Genomic DNA, 17,956 nt, shown 5'->3' with positions numbered 1-17,956 from the left:
ATTATAGGATGATTAAAATCTTGTTTGGTCATTCTTTTTTTTTTCATTTGGTCATTCCCTTGGATTTTTTTTTTTTTGTTAATTACAGTATGTAATTTCATTCAGTTATTTGTTTGTTCATTCTTTTGCTCATTAGGTCAATTTTTATTTGGGTCTTTTTTTAGTAATTTGTTCATTCTCTGTCATTTGTTCATTCATTCATTCATTTGGAAATTTGTTTATTCAAGTCATTTATTAGGGTCATTTATTTATTCCCTTGTTCATTCATTCATTAGGTAATCTGGTCATTTAACTGGTCATTTTATTATTCTTTCATTAATTTGTCGAGTTGGTCCTTCATTCATTCACTGATTCTCACTGCTTTTGTTACAGCATCATGCTGTCCCTTCTGTCCGATTTAAGCCCCTCCTCTTTTCTCTGTCTATCTTTCCCTCACTTTCTCTCTCTCTGTCCGTTTATCTTCCTCTCACACTCTCTCTCTCCCCTTCATCTCACCTCCAACTAGTCAGTGTTCATCTCTTTCCTGCTCTGTCTCTCTTTTTTCCCTATCTGTCTAAATCTCTCTCTCTCTCTTTGGTGTGCTCAAGCTCCAGTTCGGCTTGCTGTCTGTGTATGTTGCTGGTTTCGTTCCTCTGCAGATCTGAACCTCCAGCTGAACTCGGGACTCCAGCTCACTCTAAACCAGGTAAGAGTGAAGGCATGCTCTGCTACCACACAGAGAAGAGTTCTGTGATGATAAAACAAGGAACTGTGTTGTTGGGATGGAGATAGAAAGGAGAACAAGTGCTACAGGATGAAAGGAAGTACATGAAATCTGGGAGAAAAACTGGTCAATTATCAAGTATGAGGAAGATTTAGACAGTTAGAGGATGCAGAAAGACAGGGCGAGATGGTCATCTCATATCAAAGTCAGAGTTGCTGCAACATCATCTTGATGTAATATCCCATTCACAAACCACAGCTGAGCTCTGCCAGCACCTCCGCTCTATGCATGTGTGTGTGTGATTGAGAGAATGAGAGAGCTTGTACAGCTTTCGTTATAGATCACATCTAGTGAAAATGGACTATAAAATTATAAAAAATTGGTAGAGAGTTTTATGAAGACATAGAGATGAACTTAATGAATTGCTCATTAAAAAGTGATTTGATCTATCTATCTATCTATCTATCTATCTATCTATCTATCTATCTATCTATCTATCTATCTATCTATCTATCTATCTATCTATCTATCTATCTGTAATTCTCTCTGTCTGTCTCTGATGTTGGAGTGTTGTTTCTGTTTAGTTTGTGTCTCTGAATGCGTATATATTGGTCTCATTCATAAATGACAATGATTCTGCTATAATTGTACTGCGATAAATGATATTGTGCCAAATAATATTTCCTTAGTAATAATGTTGCCTGCATCAGTTTATTTACCTTTATGTCACTTCTCTAACTGTGGATCTCTTTGATCTCTCAACATATGCATTGACACAAGGACTTTTCATTGACTTCTGTTCTGCAGAGATGGCACAAAGTGTGCATGAATGTGTGTGTGTGTGTGAGTGAGTGAGGGAGGGAGTGAGGGAGTGAGTGAAAGATGCATTACTCCTGCAGGCTGCTTGCTCTTGTTAATGAACCAAATCAGTCGCACATGCTCAGTTTCTGTGCCACTAGATGCACCAAATGTAACGGTTCTGTCCCAAAGGGCCAGTCCAGCTATGAGTCCACCATTTTTTGGTGACTTAATGCCACACGGACTGATAAAGAACTGTTCTGGAGCCCACAGAAGTCTTTCTGAACTCCCTTCTAAAACCTAAAATGACAAATAATGCACCCTTTGTCTTTGTGCGGACTTACTGCAGCCTTCACATGACTGCTGCTGCACATCAGTTGACATAATCAATGGTTGAGTTTAAACTGTTTTTGAAACTCCCCCTTGTCTGCCATTGGTCCGCCAAACAGATCAAGTCAAATTTATTTATATATCACTTTCTACGATACATTGTTTCAAAGCAGCTACAGACAATCTTGATGTTGATGTAAATAATATCTTAATATCTTCATGCATTATATTTGCATTTAGCAGATCAGAGCTGGGCGATAATACAGTTTACATTTTACAATCATATAAACAACTACAATGTTGAAAGCACAAGTGTTTGTACTTTTGGGGGAAATGAATATATATATAAATATATGACTTGTTTATTAACATTAAGGAGATGTAAAGTATACTTATACATTTTCCATTATAAGAGATTTAAAAGAGAGAGAGTGAGAAAAAAAATACACTTTTTATAGAATTTATGTGATGTTTGTCTGGTCTATTGTTTCTTTGAAATTATTAATAATATTATTTAGTTATGGGCAATTACAGTATTTCTCAGTTGCTTTGGTACATTTCTCAAATCATCCTTGAGATTTGCAAAAAAGTAAGTGCATTTCTCTAAACAACTCGTGCAAATAGCAAAACACCATGGATTAACTGCAAAAGACAGTCTCCTGCTCAAAATCCTTAGTTCATCTCTCAAAAATAAATATCTGTGTCAATGAACATGTCAGTGCCATCAGAATGACAAGTCCTTGTGTCATAGTTTATGGTTAAGACAGTCAAAATGCTTAGTCATGTTGTCAATATAACAGTGAACTCTGGAGAGATGTTCTGATGTAAACTATGGCAACATTTTGGATGACAGTAACTGTTTTGAACAGTATGCCATATGCTTATGTATGCCATATATCCATTTCAAAAGTACACATTTACACATTACTGTATGTGGGATATTGACTGAAAGAGACTGGATTGAATTCCCAGTTACACTTTTACTAGTGGTCTGACCCCCCCAAAAAAAACCCTTTACAATGTCACTGTGATATAGAAAAGGAAAAAGAAATATGGGCACAAAGATGAAAATAAGTCCATTTTCAGAATTTGTAACTCTTGTGTTGTCCTCTGTCTATACAGGATAAGCTTTCCAACTGAAGATTCATGAGATGAACCTTTGAGCTATTTCAGAGAAATGGTTTATCATTGGTTTATCATCTACATTCTCTTCATTAGTAAAGATTCACTTGCACAATTCATGCCAAATTGACAAAAAGTCTCATAATAATGTGTAAAAATAAAAATAAAAAGTGTGCTTGGCAGTTTATGACAACTACATTTACCATTTTGCATTTAATGACTTGAACTACGATGAACTAAAGACTAGATGTTTTGAGGGGTAAGACTATTGCACAGACAGCTGTATAATACATTTTGAGCAATATGACATTAGCAACTAATAATGTAGGAAACCGCAGATAAATGTGCATAATCAATTTCATGAATGTACAAAAGCTATCGCAATTTGTTCAAAAGAATGAGAAACTGGTTTTATTATGTGTATAAATGACTAGATGATGTGGAGGTTGTACAAGTAGTTTTGAGAATTTCATTTCTGATTTGAAAAATGCACCAAAGTGACTGAGAAAAACTGTAACTGTGTGTGCTTTGGGTGTATGTGTTTGCTAATACAATCTTGGATGAACAGATAGACTGTATATATGTGTGTGTTTCTGGATGTGAGAGCAGTCGAGATTGGACAGCTGACACTAATTGAGTATTGGCAGACAGACAATGCTTTGTTGGTGTGTGTATGTTTGAATTTCTCTCATACGTGGGCAGCTTTTAGATGAAACTCAACAGTCACCTATTTCTCACAAACGGTTTCTCTCTCTCTCTCTCCCGCTCTCTCTCTTTCTCTCTCTCTCACACACACACACACACACACACACACACACACACACACACACACACACACACACACACACACACGCACAAACACATTTCTCATCAAGGCTTTCTGAAGAATAAATAAATGCTGTACTATTGTGACAGTGTTGAAATTATATATTAACTGATTCAAGACTTTGTGAGGTCTGCATTACTTCAGCCCTGCATTAGAGGCCTCATGTAAAATGATCAAAGCAATTACGGTCAATGTCTTTTCAGAAGCATGTACACATACTAATTAAAGCTGAAGTGATTTGGAGGAAATGGTGAAGGAATGCATCGTTTACATTCATGTCATTCCAAACCCGCATGACTTTCTTTTCTCTGTAGAACAAAAAAAGGTGATTTTTGGAGAATAACTTGGCCATTTTTTATTTATAAGAAGTTCATATGAATTCTAATTCAAGGTTTCAAGGCTTCAGTTAACAGAGGTGAAATGTATCATGAAATGAAAGAAGTGGTCTGTTTCTTAGACATCTACTGTATAAAAGGGTTTCAAAAAACTTTCACCTTTCCATTTCACAGAAGACAGTAAGTTGTATTCCTTTAATATTAGTGACTGCACGCACACATCTGTTGTTTGAATGCACAAACATACTGAAGCACATTTGCGGCCACTTGTATTGAACAGCTGCACATAGAGAAGAAAGTCACAGCTTTCTGCTTCCAGTCACATTCACAAAGCAGGAGGCTGATTCTGAGTCATAACTCAATATTTGAGCTGTCAGAACCCCTAGATATCCCACAAATTCAGGTTTAAATTCCCCTTTAACCATTCGTGTCTAAGATTTATGCCTGATCACATGCTCATTCAAGGTCAAACGGTCTGATAACTACAGCAGACCGCTGCAGTACATACTAATGGATTTTATTCCAGTCTAGTTTTACTTTTGAACTTCTTCATCAGACTCAATTCATTTATGAGGTTCCAATAAGGCTTGATCATGATTAGGGTTTATTAATATAATATAATTTTTATTATTGAGATTTATACAATTTATACAATTTATTTAAAATTATTAGTTATTTTAAATGTCGTAATCAAATGTAAAAAACTATATGTAAAAGAAATGAATACTTTTACTCAGTAAGGATGCATTAAATAGATCCAGTGTGACATTTAAACAAATAGAGCTAAAATTCAATTTCAATTTAATTCTAAGCTAATCAAAATTTTGGACACACACAAACACACACATGCATACACGCATGACACATCCTTAGTAACAATATATTTTGGATTCTAGATTTTTCTAATCATATTTTCATTTAGATTTTTTTAGCGGCAGTGATTTTATTAGTATTGCTGTCCTTCTAATCTGTCCTTCTGTTTATAGTGGATCAGTCAACATTATGAAGAAACAAGTCTCGCTCTCTTGTTTGAGTCCTTGTCAGCAACATTGTGTGGGTGTCAAGAGTGTTTGAAATGAACATGTGTGTTGAATGCCAAGCCTTTCATATGTGTGTGTTTGTGTGTTTATCTGATTTGGATTTTTTTTCCATAATGCTAAAACACCTGCTAATTATCCACTCAGAATTGAGCCGCATACTAATGGCCAGACACACAAACAAGCAGACCCATTAGCTGGCACGCTAATATCAGTGTGGGATGGATAAACAAGAGAGTTTTTTTAATTAATAACACATTATTTGGAAAGGCACTGTGTAATTATTCTATGTACGAGTACAGCACTAATTTATACATCTGTGCATAAAGCAGATGTCTGAATGCGGGAATGTATGCTATATCTTTAGCCTTCCTCTTTTTGCCTTATTCTCTTAGGCTTTAACACATTTAATAATTTGCTTATGCATCATTTTCTTATGTATCTTATAGCCTCAGAAGACTCACTTTTATTAAATTTCTATAGTGCTTTTGTTTACTGAAATCTCTTCTGATTGCAGAATTTGGTATTTTGGCAAAGCTGAGACAAATGTGTGTGAATAATCTGTTCAATGCTGTTTGTAGCATTTTAACGTGAGTATTTATTTTGCTTTGGCTTGTTGTTGGTTGAGGGAAAAGTCTAACTTTAGACTGACGTTGAGGTTACTGTGTGGCACCAGGAGTCACACCTTCAATTAACCAATCCCTGACCTCCAAAATGAGGTCAACACAGTGGCGGAGGTCCACTGGGACACCTGTCGAAAACACACTCAATCAGTCTTATCCTGTTACTCGCACTGTTCTTTCTTTAGCTTTCTGGGTGTTCTTACTGTGATATCATGCCTTAAATTTGCAGATATTCCTTTAAAAGCAGCTGAGCTCTTATCATAATAAATTATACTTGAATATACACAGCAGTTCATACTTTTTTAATTTTTTTTAAAGAATTATGCACATCAAGGCTGCATTTACAGGTGTTTTGCTCAAAATTACAGTAAAAACAGTAATATTGTGAATCATTATTACAACCATATTACAAGAGTAATTTTCTTGTTTTCATGCAGCACATGTAAACTCATTCTCTTTCTGTCTCGATTGCAGAGGTTAGTCATTCATTCAGACAGCAGAAAAGGAGAGGGAGAGCACATTACTTTGCTTTTTACTGAAAAGCAGTTTTCAGTTACAGTGTCTCTGCTTTGTCATCTCTGAAATCTGCCTGATCCCAAGGGATGCTTGCACCTAAAGGGCAATATAATAGAAGTCACAACAGCCGTATGAATCCACAACTTCAATCTGGCGGCCAGTAGGATTTCATGTCTTCACCCTGAGGGGAGTAGAACAATTTCCCCAAGTTTTTTTGTCTGATAGAATTCTAGAGGTTAAGTATACTGCCTCAGAGTCAGTACTAACTGTGTTTCAGTCTCCCGCTGATGTGATTTATCCTCCGAGACAAAATTAGACATTATCCTGTAGTCTGACCCCCATTCTCAAAGAACCAATGGCAATGATTCACATGCACCAAGGGGCAAAATTAATTCAGTTGCTTCTGTGGAAGACTTGGTGTATTTGGTCCATACAATAATTGTTTTTCAAAAGATTTTTTTCCCCCGGTTGTGGAATGCATCTTTAACATGAAAGCTTATGTACAGAATGGCATAAAAAAATAAAAAAATAAATAAAAGGTCAAATTCAAACTTTTTTTTCTTTCAATTCTGGCTTTTATTCTTCCAATTATTAATTTTTATCTCACAATTCTGCCTTTTTTTTCAGAATTCTCTGATGAACTTGTGAGAATTGTGAGATATAAACTCACAAAAAGTCAAACTTAGGTTATATTCATGGGCTTTTATGCCTTTATTGGGATAGGACAGTAGAGAACTGACAGGAAAGAATTGGTCAGAGAGAGGGGAGCGGCAGTGGGATGTCCAGATGGGAATCGAACTCGGGTCACCATGAGTGCAGTTGCACTATATGTGTATTAATTTTTATTCTGTGGTGGAAGCAGGTTTCCAACAGGTTCAGTTGTTGAGTTATTAATTTCGCTGACCTCTAATCTGTATATTTGTAGCACATGCATTTACAAGCTCAGGAATGTTCCATCACATACAGTTTAAGCAAATAACAACAACAATGTTCTCAGTGTTCTCTAGAAACCAAAAACCAACCAGAATCCTCATCATTTGTGCCAGACCACTCAAACTCACCAATTCTGAGGGTGCACCGTGATTCTGAAGGTCATTTTGCTCCTTGCAAAAACAGACAAGGCACAAACATGTATTGTACTGCTCGAAGCCAGTGGATTCTGGGATAGCCGGAAGATAGAAATGGTCATTGGTGTGGAATGAAGTGGCTTAATTAGGCCGAACAGTGCTTTAATACCAACAGGGCTCTGGGCAATTACAGTAAGAGGCCATTATTACAGTTTCCCTCCGTGTGTGTGTGTGTGTGTGTGTGGCTGCATATATAGCTCATTACTTTCATTTATGTCCTGTACGACCATGAGATTTCATTCTGCAGTCTTCTATGAGGCACTTAGCGCACTGTCTTTGCCTCAGGCTCAGGCTGGTCACTAGAGTGTAAAGTAACAGTGTGTATGAGTGTGTGTGTTTGTGTAGATTTATGTCGCAATATCTGAACCGCTGTAAGAAGCAGAGTAGTGCTCCACTGCCCTTGATACTGATATAGGACCTCTCTGTGTGTCTCTCTCTCTCTGACTTAGCTGTAAAAATGTTAGAGAAATGAATCTTTCATGGGTAAACACATGCACACTGTGTAAAATGCATGTGTTTATCTTGAGAAAACAGTTGTGCTGGTGTCTATATAATTAAATACACCCGACTGACACTTTGCAGAAAGCCCTTGGAGCACCTGACATTAGAAAAAAACTATGATTTATTAAATATTATTAAGCATCATAAAAGGGATGTGTAACAGTCTTCTGGAGTTGTTTGATGGATTTTGTTTGAGAAACAGATTAAATTGAAATTATTATTCACTGAAAAGATTTGCTGTAGCTATACTAGATGTGTTCCTGAGTAAGTAATGTTAAATTTTTTAATGAATCATTGTTCTGAGTCAAATCTTCTCAATGTACTGGTTGATTTATAAAAAACTGTCTGTCTGTTCTTAAGCTGATTCACAAAATCTGCCTCAATGATTAATTCAACAATTTGACTAAATTGATTCTCAGTTTCAATACCCTGTCTCAATTCACAACTCCTTAGTTAATAACTAGAGTTATTAATTAAATTATTAATTTACAAGTTGGACTGTATCTGTTTTCAATTCTCAACTTACTGACACAACAGTCCAATCACACAGATTGCCTGATCTGTGAATTAGTTGATCTTTTTGAGTCATTGAGTTCATTGTTTCATTGTCTGAATGAATTGTTTACAAATCAGACTGAATCTGTTCTCAATTTCAACTCACTGAATTAATGATCCAGTGACAGCGGTGTTGGATTTTTTTAATCAATTATTCATTTGAGAACCTTTTAGAAAACCAATTGGAATGATTCAATGACAAATTAGACTGATTCTCAGTTTTTATTCATTCCATTCACAGTGGGTAGCGGCTCACTGGCAGGAAGATTATCAGTGAATAACAAAATAAATCTAGCTCTGTTCATCACACAAAGCTCACAAAAAGTATTTGGAATATAGTGCACAAGTTGAATGGGTGAATTTTATGATCCATTTGTATGCTTTTTAAAATTAGAAAGCTTCAGTCCACATTTATTGTATTGTCATGAAAAAGAGCGACCAGCACTTTAGAATTTCTCCTTTTGTGTTCAGGTTTGGAATGACATAAGTGTGTGTAAATGATCGCAGCATTTACATTTTTTGGACAAACCATTTAATTCCAAAAGTTTTCTCTCAAAATCAGCACAAAATGGCAAAACATCTACAGATCCCATGTGGTTCTACTAATTACACTTCCTTTTAACTAATTTTAGCATTGTGGTCATTACAGCTGAATTGTTGCATTTTTGTGTTGATGTGCGTGCCTTACACTGAAGATTTGCTGACTGCAGAGGAACTCTTAAAATAATTCTATTTTCAAGGATTCTTAAATATCAAACAATAATCCCCTCAAGCACGCACGCAAACACACACACACACACACACACACACACACACACGTTGGTATAGGTGCTTTTTTTAAACACTGTTTAGTTTTTTGTTTTTACATAGGACACATGAAGTGTCCTAATAAACCACACTTCACATTGTAATACCTATGTCCATGTCATTATACAAATTTATATCCTCATAAACCACCCTAACCAGCACACACTCTTACACACACACATTGCACCAGACACAACGAGAATACTAATTTCATGTTGGTCCTCTTTTTTCACGCTATAAGCTGTGGACATGACAAGAATGGATATACAGTAGTAAGGAAAAGAGAGAGCAAGCAAGCTGCCTGCTGGGTTGCAGAGAAACAAGGAGGTAGATGAATAATAGAGGACAGGAATAAAGGAACAAATCCATAAGAATGAAGGTGATGAGTGTGTGTTTTAAAGAAATGAAAAGGTTAAGATTGCACAAAGAGAGATTAATTAGCAAAGCATTGAAAATGAATTTAAAAGAAATCTTCATTAAACAAACAAGCCAACAATCTGGTTCTCACATGTTTCAGTGATACTCAAAACCAGTTCAGTCCGGTCCAGCTCTGGATAAGTCGGTTCTGAGGTTTATTGTGGTGAAGTAGTAGTGTTCTTCTGATTGTTATAGATAAATGAGGAAAAAAATGCTAAATAGTATTGCAATATGTGATACATACCAAAATATGTTTTTGTTTTGTTTTAATTTTATTCATAAAAAGTTTACTTTCAACCCTGATTCTGACAGTCATTGGTGGTTTGAAGCAATTTTGTTACACAGTCAAGAGCAACACTATTATGCTTATAATAATGAGAGTTATGTGTGTACATGTATTGATCTCAAGTGCCAACAGAAACATAAATCCCCCTCTTAATGAGCAGAAAGCTTTGGTAAAGTCTTCTCTTTCCAAGAGATATTCGTTATTACCAATTATTTACTGTTATCGCTGTAATTAAACGGAGCTAGTGTACTTGCTAGCACAGATCAGCAAGTAATCTCATCAGTGGCTCCTGTTTTCAATAAAATACTAAATACTAAGCGTAAAAGTCAATGCATACAAATAGATGAATAAACAAGTTATGTAAAAATGTAAATTAATCGGATATTTCAAAACGCACCATTCCTCAGCAATCCAAAACTGACTTTGGCAGCAAACCCAGAAGCTGTTTTGCAAGGACCTGATATTTGTTGCATAATGTCCGGCAAACAACTAGAGCCTGTTTTCCGAGAGTTACTTTAATCAATTCACCATTAAACATCTGCACGGTTTTCATGCTGTAAATTCAAGATGATTTTCTTCACCATTTTATCGTACAAAATCTTTGGACTGATATCACGGCTGCATTGAAGTGATTAGCTCACATTCAGGCGACCACAGCAGCTGGAGCAAACACATTAGCATAAAAATTTATGTTTGCATGCTCCTCTTGACTTCCTTTAGTTTGTAATTAAAGTAGTTCATTTCTCTGTTCAGTGCTTTCTTTATTTTATTTTATAATGTGATTATTAGTAACAAATGTTGCAACTCTTCAAAAATGTACAACGGTAACCAGTTTCTACATTATTCCAAGAGTTTTGGTTACAAAAAATATTATATTATGTATTCATATTATATATTAATTATTGTATTTTTTTATAATGTATTAAATAATTTTAATAAAATGTTTCAATTTGTATATTATTTAAAAAAATTAACAATTTACTATAATTGCATTAATTAATAGTTTTGATAATATTATTAGTCAAATAATAATATTTTAAAATATGTTATTATTAAACATTTAATAAATTGATATACAGTAGTATATCTTTTGAGCTTTTGAACGGCCTTTCATTTCTGATTAGTAACAGTGACTGTATAGTTGTATTGTATGTTTCTCTTTTATTGCTCTAGAGATTCAGTTAAGCATTAAATTGTCTTATCTGACTCTCTATCTCTCTCTTCTGAAATTCAAGAGAATACTTTTTTTCAGTAAAGTCTTAAGCTTTCTTGCTTCAGCTTCTCAGTATGAAACTTAAGCTAAATTCCCAATTTCTGGGAATCTCCATTTAATCTCAAGATAAATCATCTTTTTTCATCTCGATTTAATAACACTGATGTCTTTGAGAAAGAAACGAGATATTAATGAGATCCCATCTGTGATTTTTCCGCCTGTGAGCTCTGTAGTGATTTCTATAGCTTCATAATTTTATTGTTGTGTCAGAGGAGCACATCTTAGAGAACTGAGCCCAGTGACAGTACACTAAAATCTCCCAGCATGCTCTCTGGCAGGTAGCCACAACCCTTCCCTGGTGTCTGATCTCAGATCTGTTTCATCCGTCCTGCTGCTCGCCTTTACACCAAGCAGAGGAGTTTTTACTCCCTTACATTCTCCCAGACCTCAATGCCTTTCTTCATTAATGTGTCCATATTTTCTTTAGCATTTTCATCTGCTCTTGCTCTTTTCCTACCGCTTTTCTTCACTTCTCCTCTACTTTTCTCATGGCTGCCTATATTTATTACTTCCCCTTCCTCTGTTTCTCTCTAGTTAATGGAAGAGTGTGACCGTGATTGTCATTGTGTGTTGGAGTGACTGTGAACACAGTGTTTGTGTTTTAGTAGGTGTATATCATTTGACTTCTTTTTAGCAGAAAGTATGTGTATGCTAACAAGGGTGTGTGGACGTCAGAACTTGAATGAAGATTTTAGCAGAAGGAGAAAGGTTTATTTAAGAAGAATATGCTTTATGTCTGTTCTTACCTACATCTCTCTCTTACTTTCAATGTCTGTATCTGAATTCAATTTGGAACTTCACTCTTAATGCTCTAAAATCACTGACACGCCAGTTGGATAAAAAATAATAACCTAAATTGCTCAGAAAATATTAACTTGGCAGTGTTTTTTTCCAGATTATGTTTTGTTATCTAATGCAATGATATTCAAAACAGGAATGTATGGTACCGGATCAATTATAGGACAATATTGAATTTGTTTTTAGCAGTATCATCTAGATATTTGTATACATGTATGTATATGCATGTTTATGCACATAAAGTGAATTAATAATAATTGATTTCATTGTACGGTTAAATATTTTCTTCAGCATATCTCAAATTTAATATTCATTTCTCACATTATGATGTTTTGATGCTTAAATTTGCTTTTTAGGTTTTAGTTTGGAATAGAATAGTGATGTACTATGAGTTATTCGCCGGTATTGGATAGGTGGATTTAGTGGTATTGGCCAGAATTTGACATTTAATAGTGCGTAATCACTTTCTCTATTATTAAATTTATGTATTTCATATGTACACACTAATAACACTAATGATTTACACATACGTACTCATAAACACTAATAATTAAATAACACTGTGCAACGTTATGTTCATCAAACCTTAAATTGAATATCCATCTTTCATACTTTACATTTTAAAGGTGTGATGTTTAAACTTAAAAAATAATAATAATTTTAGTGTATTTAGACCTGTAATATCAGCAACGGTCAAGTTGTTGATCTTATGACTCAAACACATACGCACACACACATAAGATGGTGGTCAGGTATTACAAACGCGTTTTTAAAGCGCAGACTTCAATGCACCAGGTTCTAGTTTTGAACTTCTTGCAGCAGAAGACAAGTGGAACTCAAAGGTCAGTTTCACAGATGAGTGTGCATGGGTGATTTATGTGAGTGGAAGTTTGATTTGTCCGTCAGTTTGTAGAAATTAACAGGAGGTGCATTTAGAGTTGTGTTTTGGGCTGCAGAAAAGTGCATTTTATACTAAACTGCTTATATGACTTTGTTATTTGAGCTTTAAAGTCATCACAATCGCCCATTTGAGGTGGAACTATGGTGGCCGAGTTGTGATTCTTATGCGTGTGTCAACAGAAAGCAAAAAGGAGTTCTTAATGTGAGGCATGAATAGACATACAACATACAATAGCATGAATGGACAGATGAAAGGAGAAATAGAGTGTGTGTTGATGGCAGAGCTAGTTGGAGGAGCATTTTGCCCTGAGGCAGTGATGCATTGTGGGAGTCCTGCAGCATGCAGTGAGACTCACGCAAGACTGATCTTGTGAAAGAGGAAACTGGCAAAGCTACCAATGCTGTTGATGCATTAGGCACATGAATCTTTACAAGTATCTTTTAATTACCTGAAGCTATTTCCTCTTTGTCTCCTGTTTCTTGAAGTATTTTTCCTGTTTCTCTCAAGGGGTCAAGTTTCAGTTTGTTCAGTGTCTTGTACAACTTTTTTCTTGTATTATTATTTTAATATTTTTCTGTTATTTACTATAAAATCCATAATTTTGATATAGAAAAATTTATTTTTGATACCTAAACCTATCTATCTATCGATCTGTCTGTTTGTTTTAGTTAGAAACTTTTAAGAGTATTTAGTAAGAGTTTAAAGGGTGCCTAAATGTTAACAATCCATTTTCATAAAAATAAAAAAAACAATGCAATTCATAAAGGTCCTTGAGCCTTAATACACATTCTTGAAGATTTTTTCTACGAATGTTGTGCATTGACCTTTTCTTTTTCTGTAGCCAATTTATTTAGAGCTTATGCATTAAAGAAACATAGAAATGTAAGCTTTTCCATTAAATCTCTCACTCTCACACACACACACACACACACACACACACACACACACACAGATCCTAACAGCCACTCAGTTGACCAGCAGTTAAATGTGTTTTGGGTTTGCTTGTACTGGTTTAGCAGAAGGCATTCCAGACCTCCGGTAAGAGATCCACAATCTGTGCGACAAGGTTAGAACACAGTCTGTGCACGGACACACCTGAATCAAGCCGTGCTTTCTGTTTCTGAGTGGATTAATCGAGGCAGTTCAGAACATTGTGGCAAGGATCAATGAACTTGTCTCTAATGTTAATGCAACGTCAGTCAACACTTGGTACAGGAGCCCTAAAAGGTAATTGGACACAAAAAACAGGCAGTCCACCCAAAAAAATGAGAATGTCGTCATCATTTACTCACCCTCAAGACAAAAGAAAATATTTGAGAAAAATGCCCCAGTGTTGGACCCCAACGTTTATCAAAATATCTATTGTGTTCCACAGAAGAAAAAGTCATACAAGTTTGGAACAACATGAGGGTGAGTAAATGATGAGGGAGCAAGTTTTCCCTTTCACATTCAATTTTGCATAGTAGATTATTTATTTTATTATCTGGAGCTATTGAATTCTTTCAGTAAGATGTTGTGCTTGAGCAACCCTTTAAAATAAGGACATTTGTGCATTTTAAAAGCCCCTTGAAGAATGAGATTTATGTGGCTTTTAGTCCATGTCTATTCATTTTGAAGCCATTTATATGCTAGTACACTTAAAAGCTGACAAAATTCACTTTTAGCTGATATGCAGTTAGAAGTTATAAAGTCTTTTGCTTCTGGGAAAACGGGCCGAAAATGTTGATGACTCATCCTACAAATTCCCTCCCTAACTTCCTGGATTAATAGGAAAGACAACCATTTTATGGATTTTTAAGGGGTTTTAACTCTGTATAACTCTACATAATAAAAATAAAAAAATTTTTATTGGCATCCATGGTTCCATGAATAACCTTTATCATCTATGGAAACTTTCTATTCAACAAAAAGTTCTTTAGATTATTAAACTGCTCTTCACACTAAGAAAACAATTCTATTTTAAGAGTGTAGGTTAATGCTGTTTTAAACCCTGGTTAAAGGTCCATTTTAAGCAACATAATTTCAAAATGGGGATAGCCAGTCTCTATGTTTGAGGGAAACCATTGAAATTGTCATTGTATGTTTCTAGACATTGGTAGAGCAGTCTACTTGGTAAATGGCCTTAGGTTAGCAGTTTAAAAAGACCAAAAGTGTGGATTAGTACTTTTTGTGCCCATATATTACAGGGAAGACAGGAGGGGGAATATAAAGGGATACTCTCTGACTTTCTCCTGTATTGATCCAATAAAGCCAATGATAGAGACAAAGTGAAATAGAGGACACGCACCGAAGAGCTTAATAATCAAAAGGCTCCTTCCCCCGGGTCTAGTGCGGTTTGAATAATTATTCATCATTAACACTGAAGGGTGTTACCCAGTCTTAACCGCAGGACTACAGACACACAAACAGTTCTCCGTGAGCTTCCGTGCCCTGTAGCCCATGTAATTGACGGTAATGACGATCTGACATTCCCAGCTCGTGGGATCTTTCACCTTGAGCAGAAATGGTCTCCCAACCGCAATGCGGTTTCTCTGAAGAGCACGAGTTTAACGACCCGACGCACAGCTGAGGTTTAAAAGTGAGTTTTGTTTAAACACCAGGTGGAAGGGAGCTGTCAAGGCTGCTCACATGGACTCTGAGATTAAATCTAGATTAGATTAAGTCTAAATCTTTTCTTGCAGGATTCATAGTTTGGAGATTCGGCTGACTGCATGAAAAACACAGTGGAAGGAGAATATATAATATATGTGGTTTATATGATTGTATCCTAAATTCTAAAGTCAAGTGATAGTTTTGTGACGGACTTAAGTTTTAATCGTTTTAACTGTAAATGTTCATGTATGTTCAAATATGCATCATGTCATGTCTCTAATTAGTCATGAACGTGAAAGAAAGTTACTTCCTAAGATATTTCCTACTTTTTGATCACTTTTTTAATTTTTTTTTGACCAAAAATATGTTCCATTCTTTGTTATTAACATCATGACGTGTATTAAACTTTACACATTATGCCAGGGTTTTCCTCGACTGGGGTGTGAATGAACTGAACTGGATGAATGCTTTGTGAGTTGATGAAAAGCTGGAAGACTTTCCAAATATATTAACGTGGCAGAATTTCAGAAATAAAAATTTAAGAGAGAAAAAATTTTACTGCCTTTGTTTGAATAATATGTAATAATATTGTCTATATCTATATCTATATCTATATCTATCTATCTATCTATCTATCTATCTATCTATCTATATATATATATATATATATATATATATACTTTTTTTTTTTTTTCTGTAATCTGATTATTAGCGTTTTTAAATGTAATATACCTAGAATTACTAATTACAAGAGCTACATGTTTGGAATATATATATACTTTTTTTTTCTGTAATCTGATTATTAGCGTTTTTAAATGTAATATACTTAGAATTACTAATTACAAGAGCTACATGTTTGGAATCCAAACCATGTAATATATATATATATATATATGAATGATATTATTGACATTAATTATAATAGCATAGAAATGTAAATAATTTTAATCATCCTGCGGCTCAATTGGATGTTTTCCTGTTGGCCCAGGACACCTGATGGAGAACCAGTAATTTAGTGGAGACCAGAAGCCCCCAAAACAAATGTGTTTTGCTGTTTTTTTATTTATTTTATTAATTAAAATTAGCTACTGCAAAACAATTCTTGAAAATTCTGTCATTATATAATTTCTGATACAGATCACTCGGGAGGCTGAGGAGTAACAGACAGAAGGGTTTATTAATAGACACAAGCAGAGGAGCAGGTTGTGTTGGGTAGAGTGATGAATGGATCCGTGAGAGCTGGGTGAAGACGTCAGAGGAGGGAGGTAAACCACACACACGCACACTGTGGATCTTGATCTTCGGAGAATCACTGGAGAGAGGTTAGTAGAGGAAGAGTTAGTCCTTTGAGTTAGCAAACAGGTAAGACCTTGTCGCGAACGAGACCGGATGCTGATTGAGTGTGTGTGTGTGGTATTTATGGTGCCGAGGTGATTGGGTAATGATGAGGGTCAGGTGGAAGTGCTCAGTACTCAGGTGAGGGCGTGCGTTGTGAATGAGTGGAGGTGGAACCTGGCGTGTTTGTAACAGTACCCCCCTCCCCACGGCCCGCTCCTGAGGGCCGAGGACCCCGACGACGTGGTGGACGACCTCTTCCCCTGGGAGCTGGTCGGTCAGGATGATTGGAGTGGAATATGTCGAGTAAGTTAGGATCCAGGATATCGTTGCGTGGGACCCAGGAACGTTCCTCTGGACCGTATCCTTCCCAGTCCACTAGATATTCCAGTTGTCCACCACGCCGCCGGGAGTCCAGGATGTCACTAACTTCATAGGCCGAGCCATCGTCTAGGAGGAGTGGAGGGGGGGGCCTCGGTTTCGCCAGGTTCTGTGGAGGGAGAGACGGAAGGATGGTGAGGTTTAAGGAGAGACACATGGAAGGTGGGGTGAATCCGGTACTCAGGGGGTAATTGGAGTTTGTAAGTGACCGGATTGATCTGCTGGAGGATGGTGAATGGGCCAATGAATCTGGGACTTAGCTTGCGGCAGGGCAGGTGCAGGCGGATGTCCCGGGTGGACAGCCAGACCTTCTGAGCGGGTTGGTACGTTGGGGCCTCAGATCGGCGAAGGTCGGCTGTCGTTCTGCGTCTGCGTAAGGCCCGCTGGAGTTGGTGGTGTGCCGTGTCCCAGACTCTCTCGCTCTCCCAGAACCAGTAGTCGATGGCGAGGACATCCGAGGGTTCACCTGACCAGGGGAAGAGTGGAGGTTGGTAGCTGAGTACGCACTGGAAAGGAGTGAGTTCGGTGGTAGGTTGACGAAGAGAGTTTTGTGCGTACTCGGCCCACCCAAGGAACTGGTTCCAGGAGTTCTGGTGGCCGTGACAGAAGGTACGGAGGATGCGTCCAATCTCCTGGACCTTCCTCTCCGTCTGCCCGTTCGCCTGGGGATAGTATCCAGAGGACTGGCTGATG

General features: G+C 36.5%; 1 protein-coding gene across 2 annotated transcripts in view; it reads left to right on the top strand.

The window, feature by feature from the left end:
- Positions 1 to 477: 477 nt before the first annotated feature.
- LOC132148917 (parvalbumin-7-like) overlaps positions 478 to 17,956 on the top strand; it is a 41,127-nt gene continuing 23,648 nt past the window's right edge. Inside the window, exon 1 of one of the 2 annotated variants that reach the window (XM_059557714.1) lies at positions 478 to 685. In XM_059557714.1, coding sequence (XP_059413697.1) covers positions 613 to 685 — 73 coding nt within the window. In that variant the 5' untranslated portion in view covers positions 478 to 612. Of the gene's footprint in view, positions 692 to 17,956 lie in introns of both variants that reach the window. The other variant, XM_059557713.1, reaches the window with a different exon arrangement.

Source organism: Carassius carassius, chromosome 9 (assembly GCF_963082965.1).
Source record: "Carassius carassius chromosome 9, fCarCar2.1, whole genome shotgun sequence".
NCBI classification, from domain to species: domain Eukaryota; kingdom Metazoa; phylum Chordata; class Actinopteri; order Cypriniformes; family Cyprinidae; genus Carassius; species Carassius carassius.
This window is presented reverse-complemented; position numbering and strand designations above follow the sequence as displayed.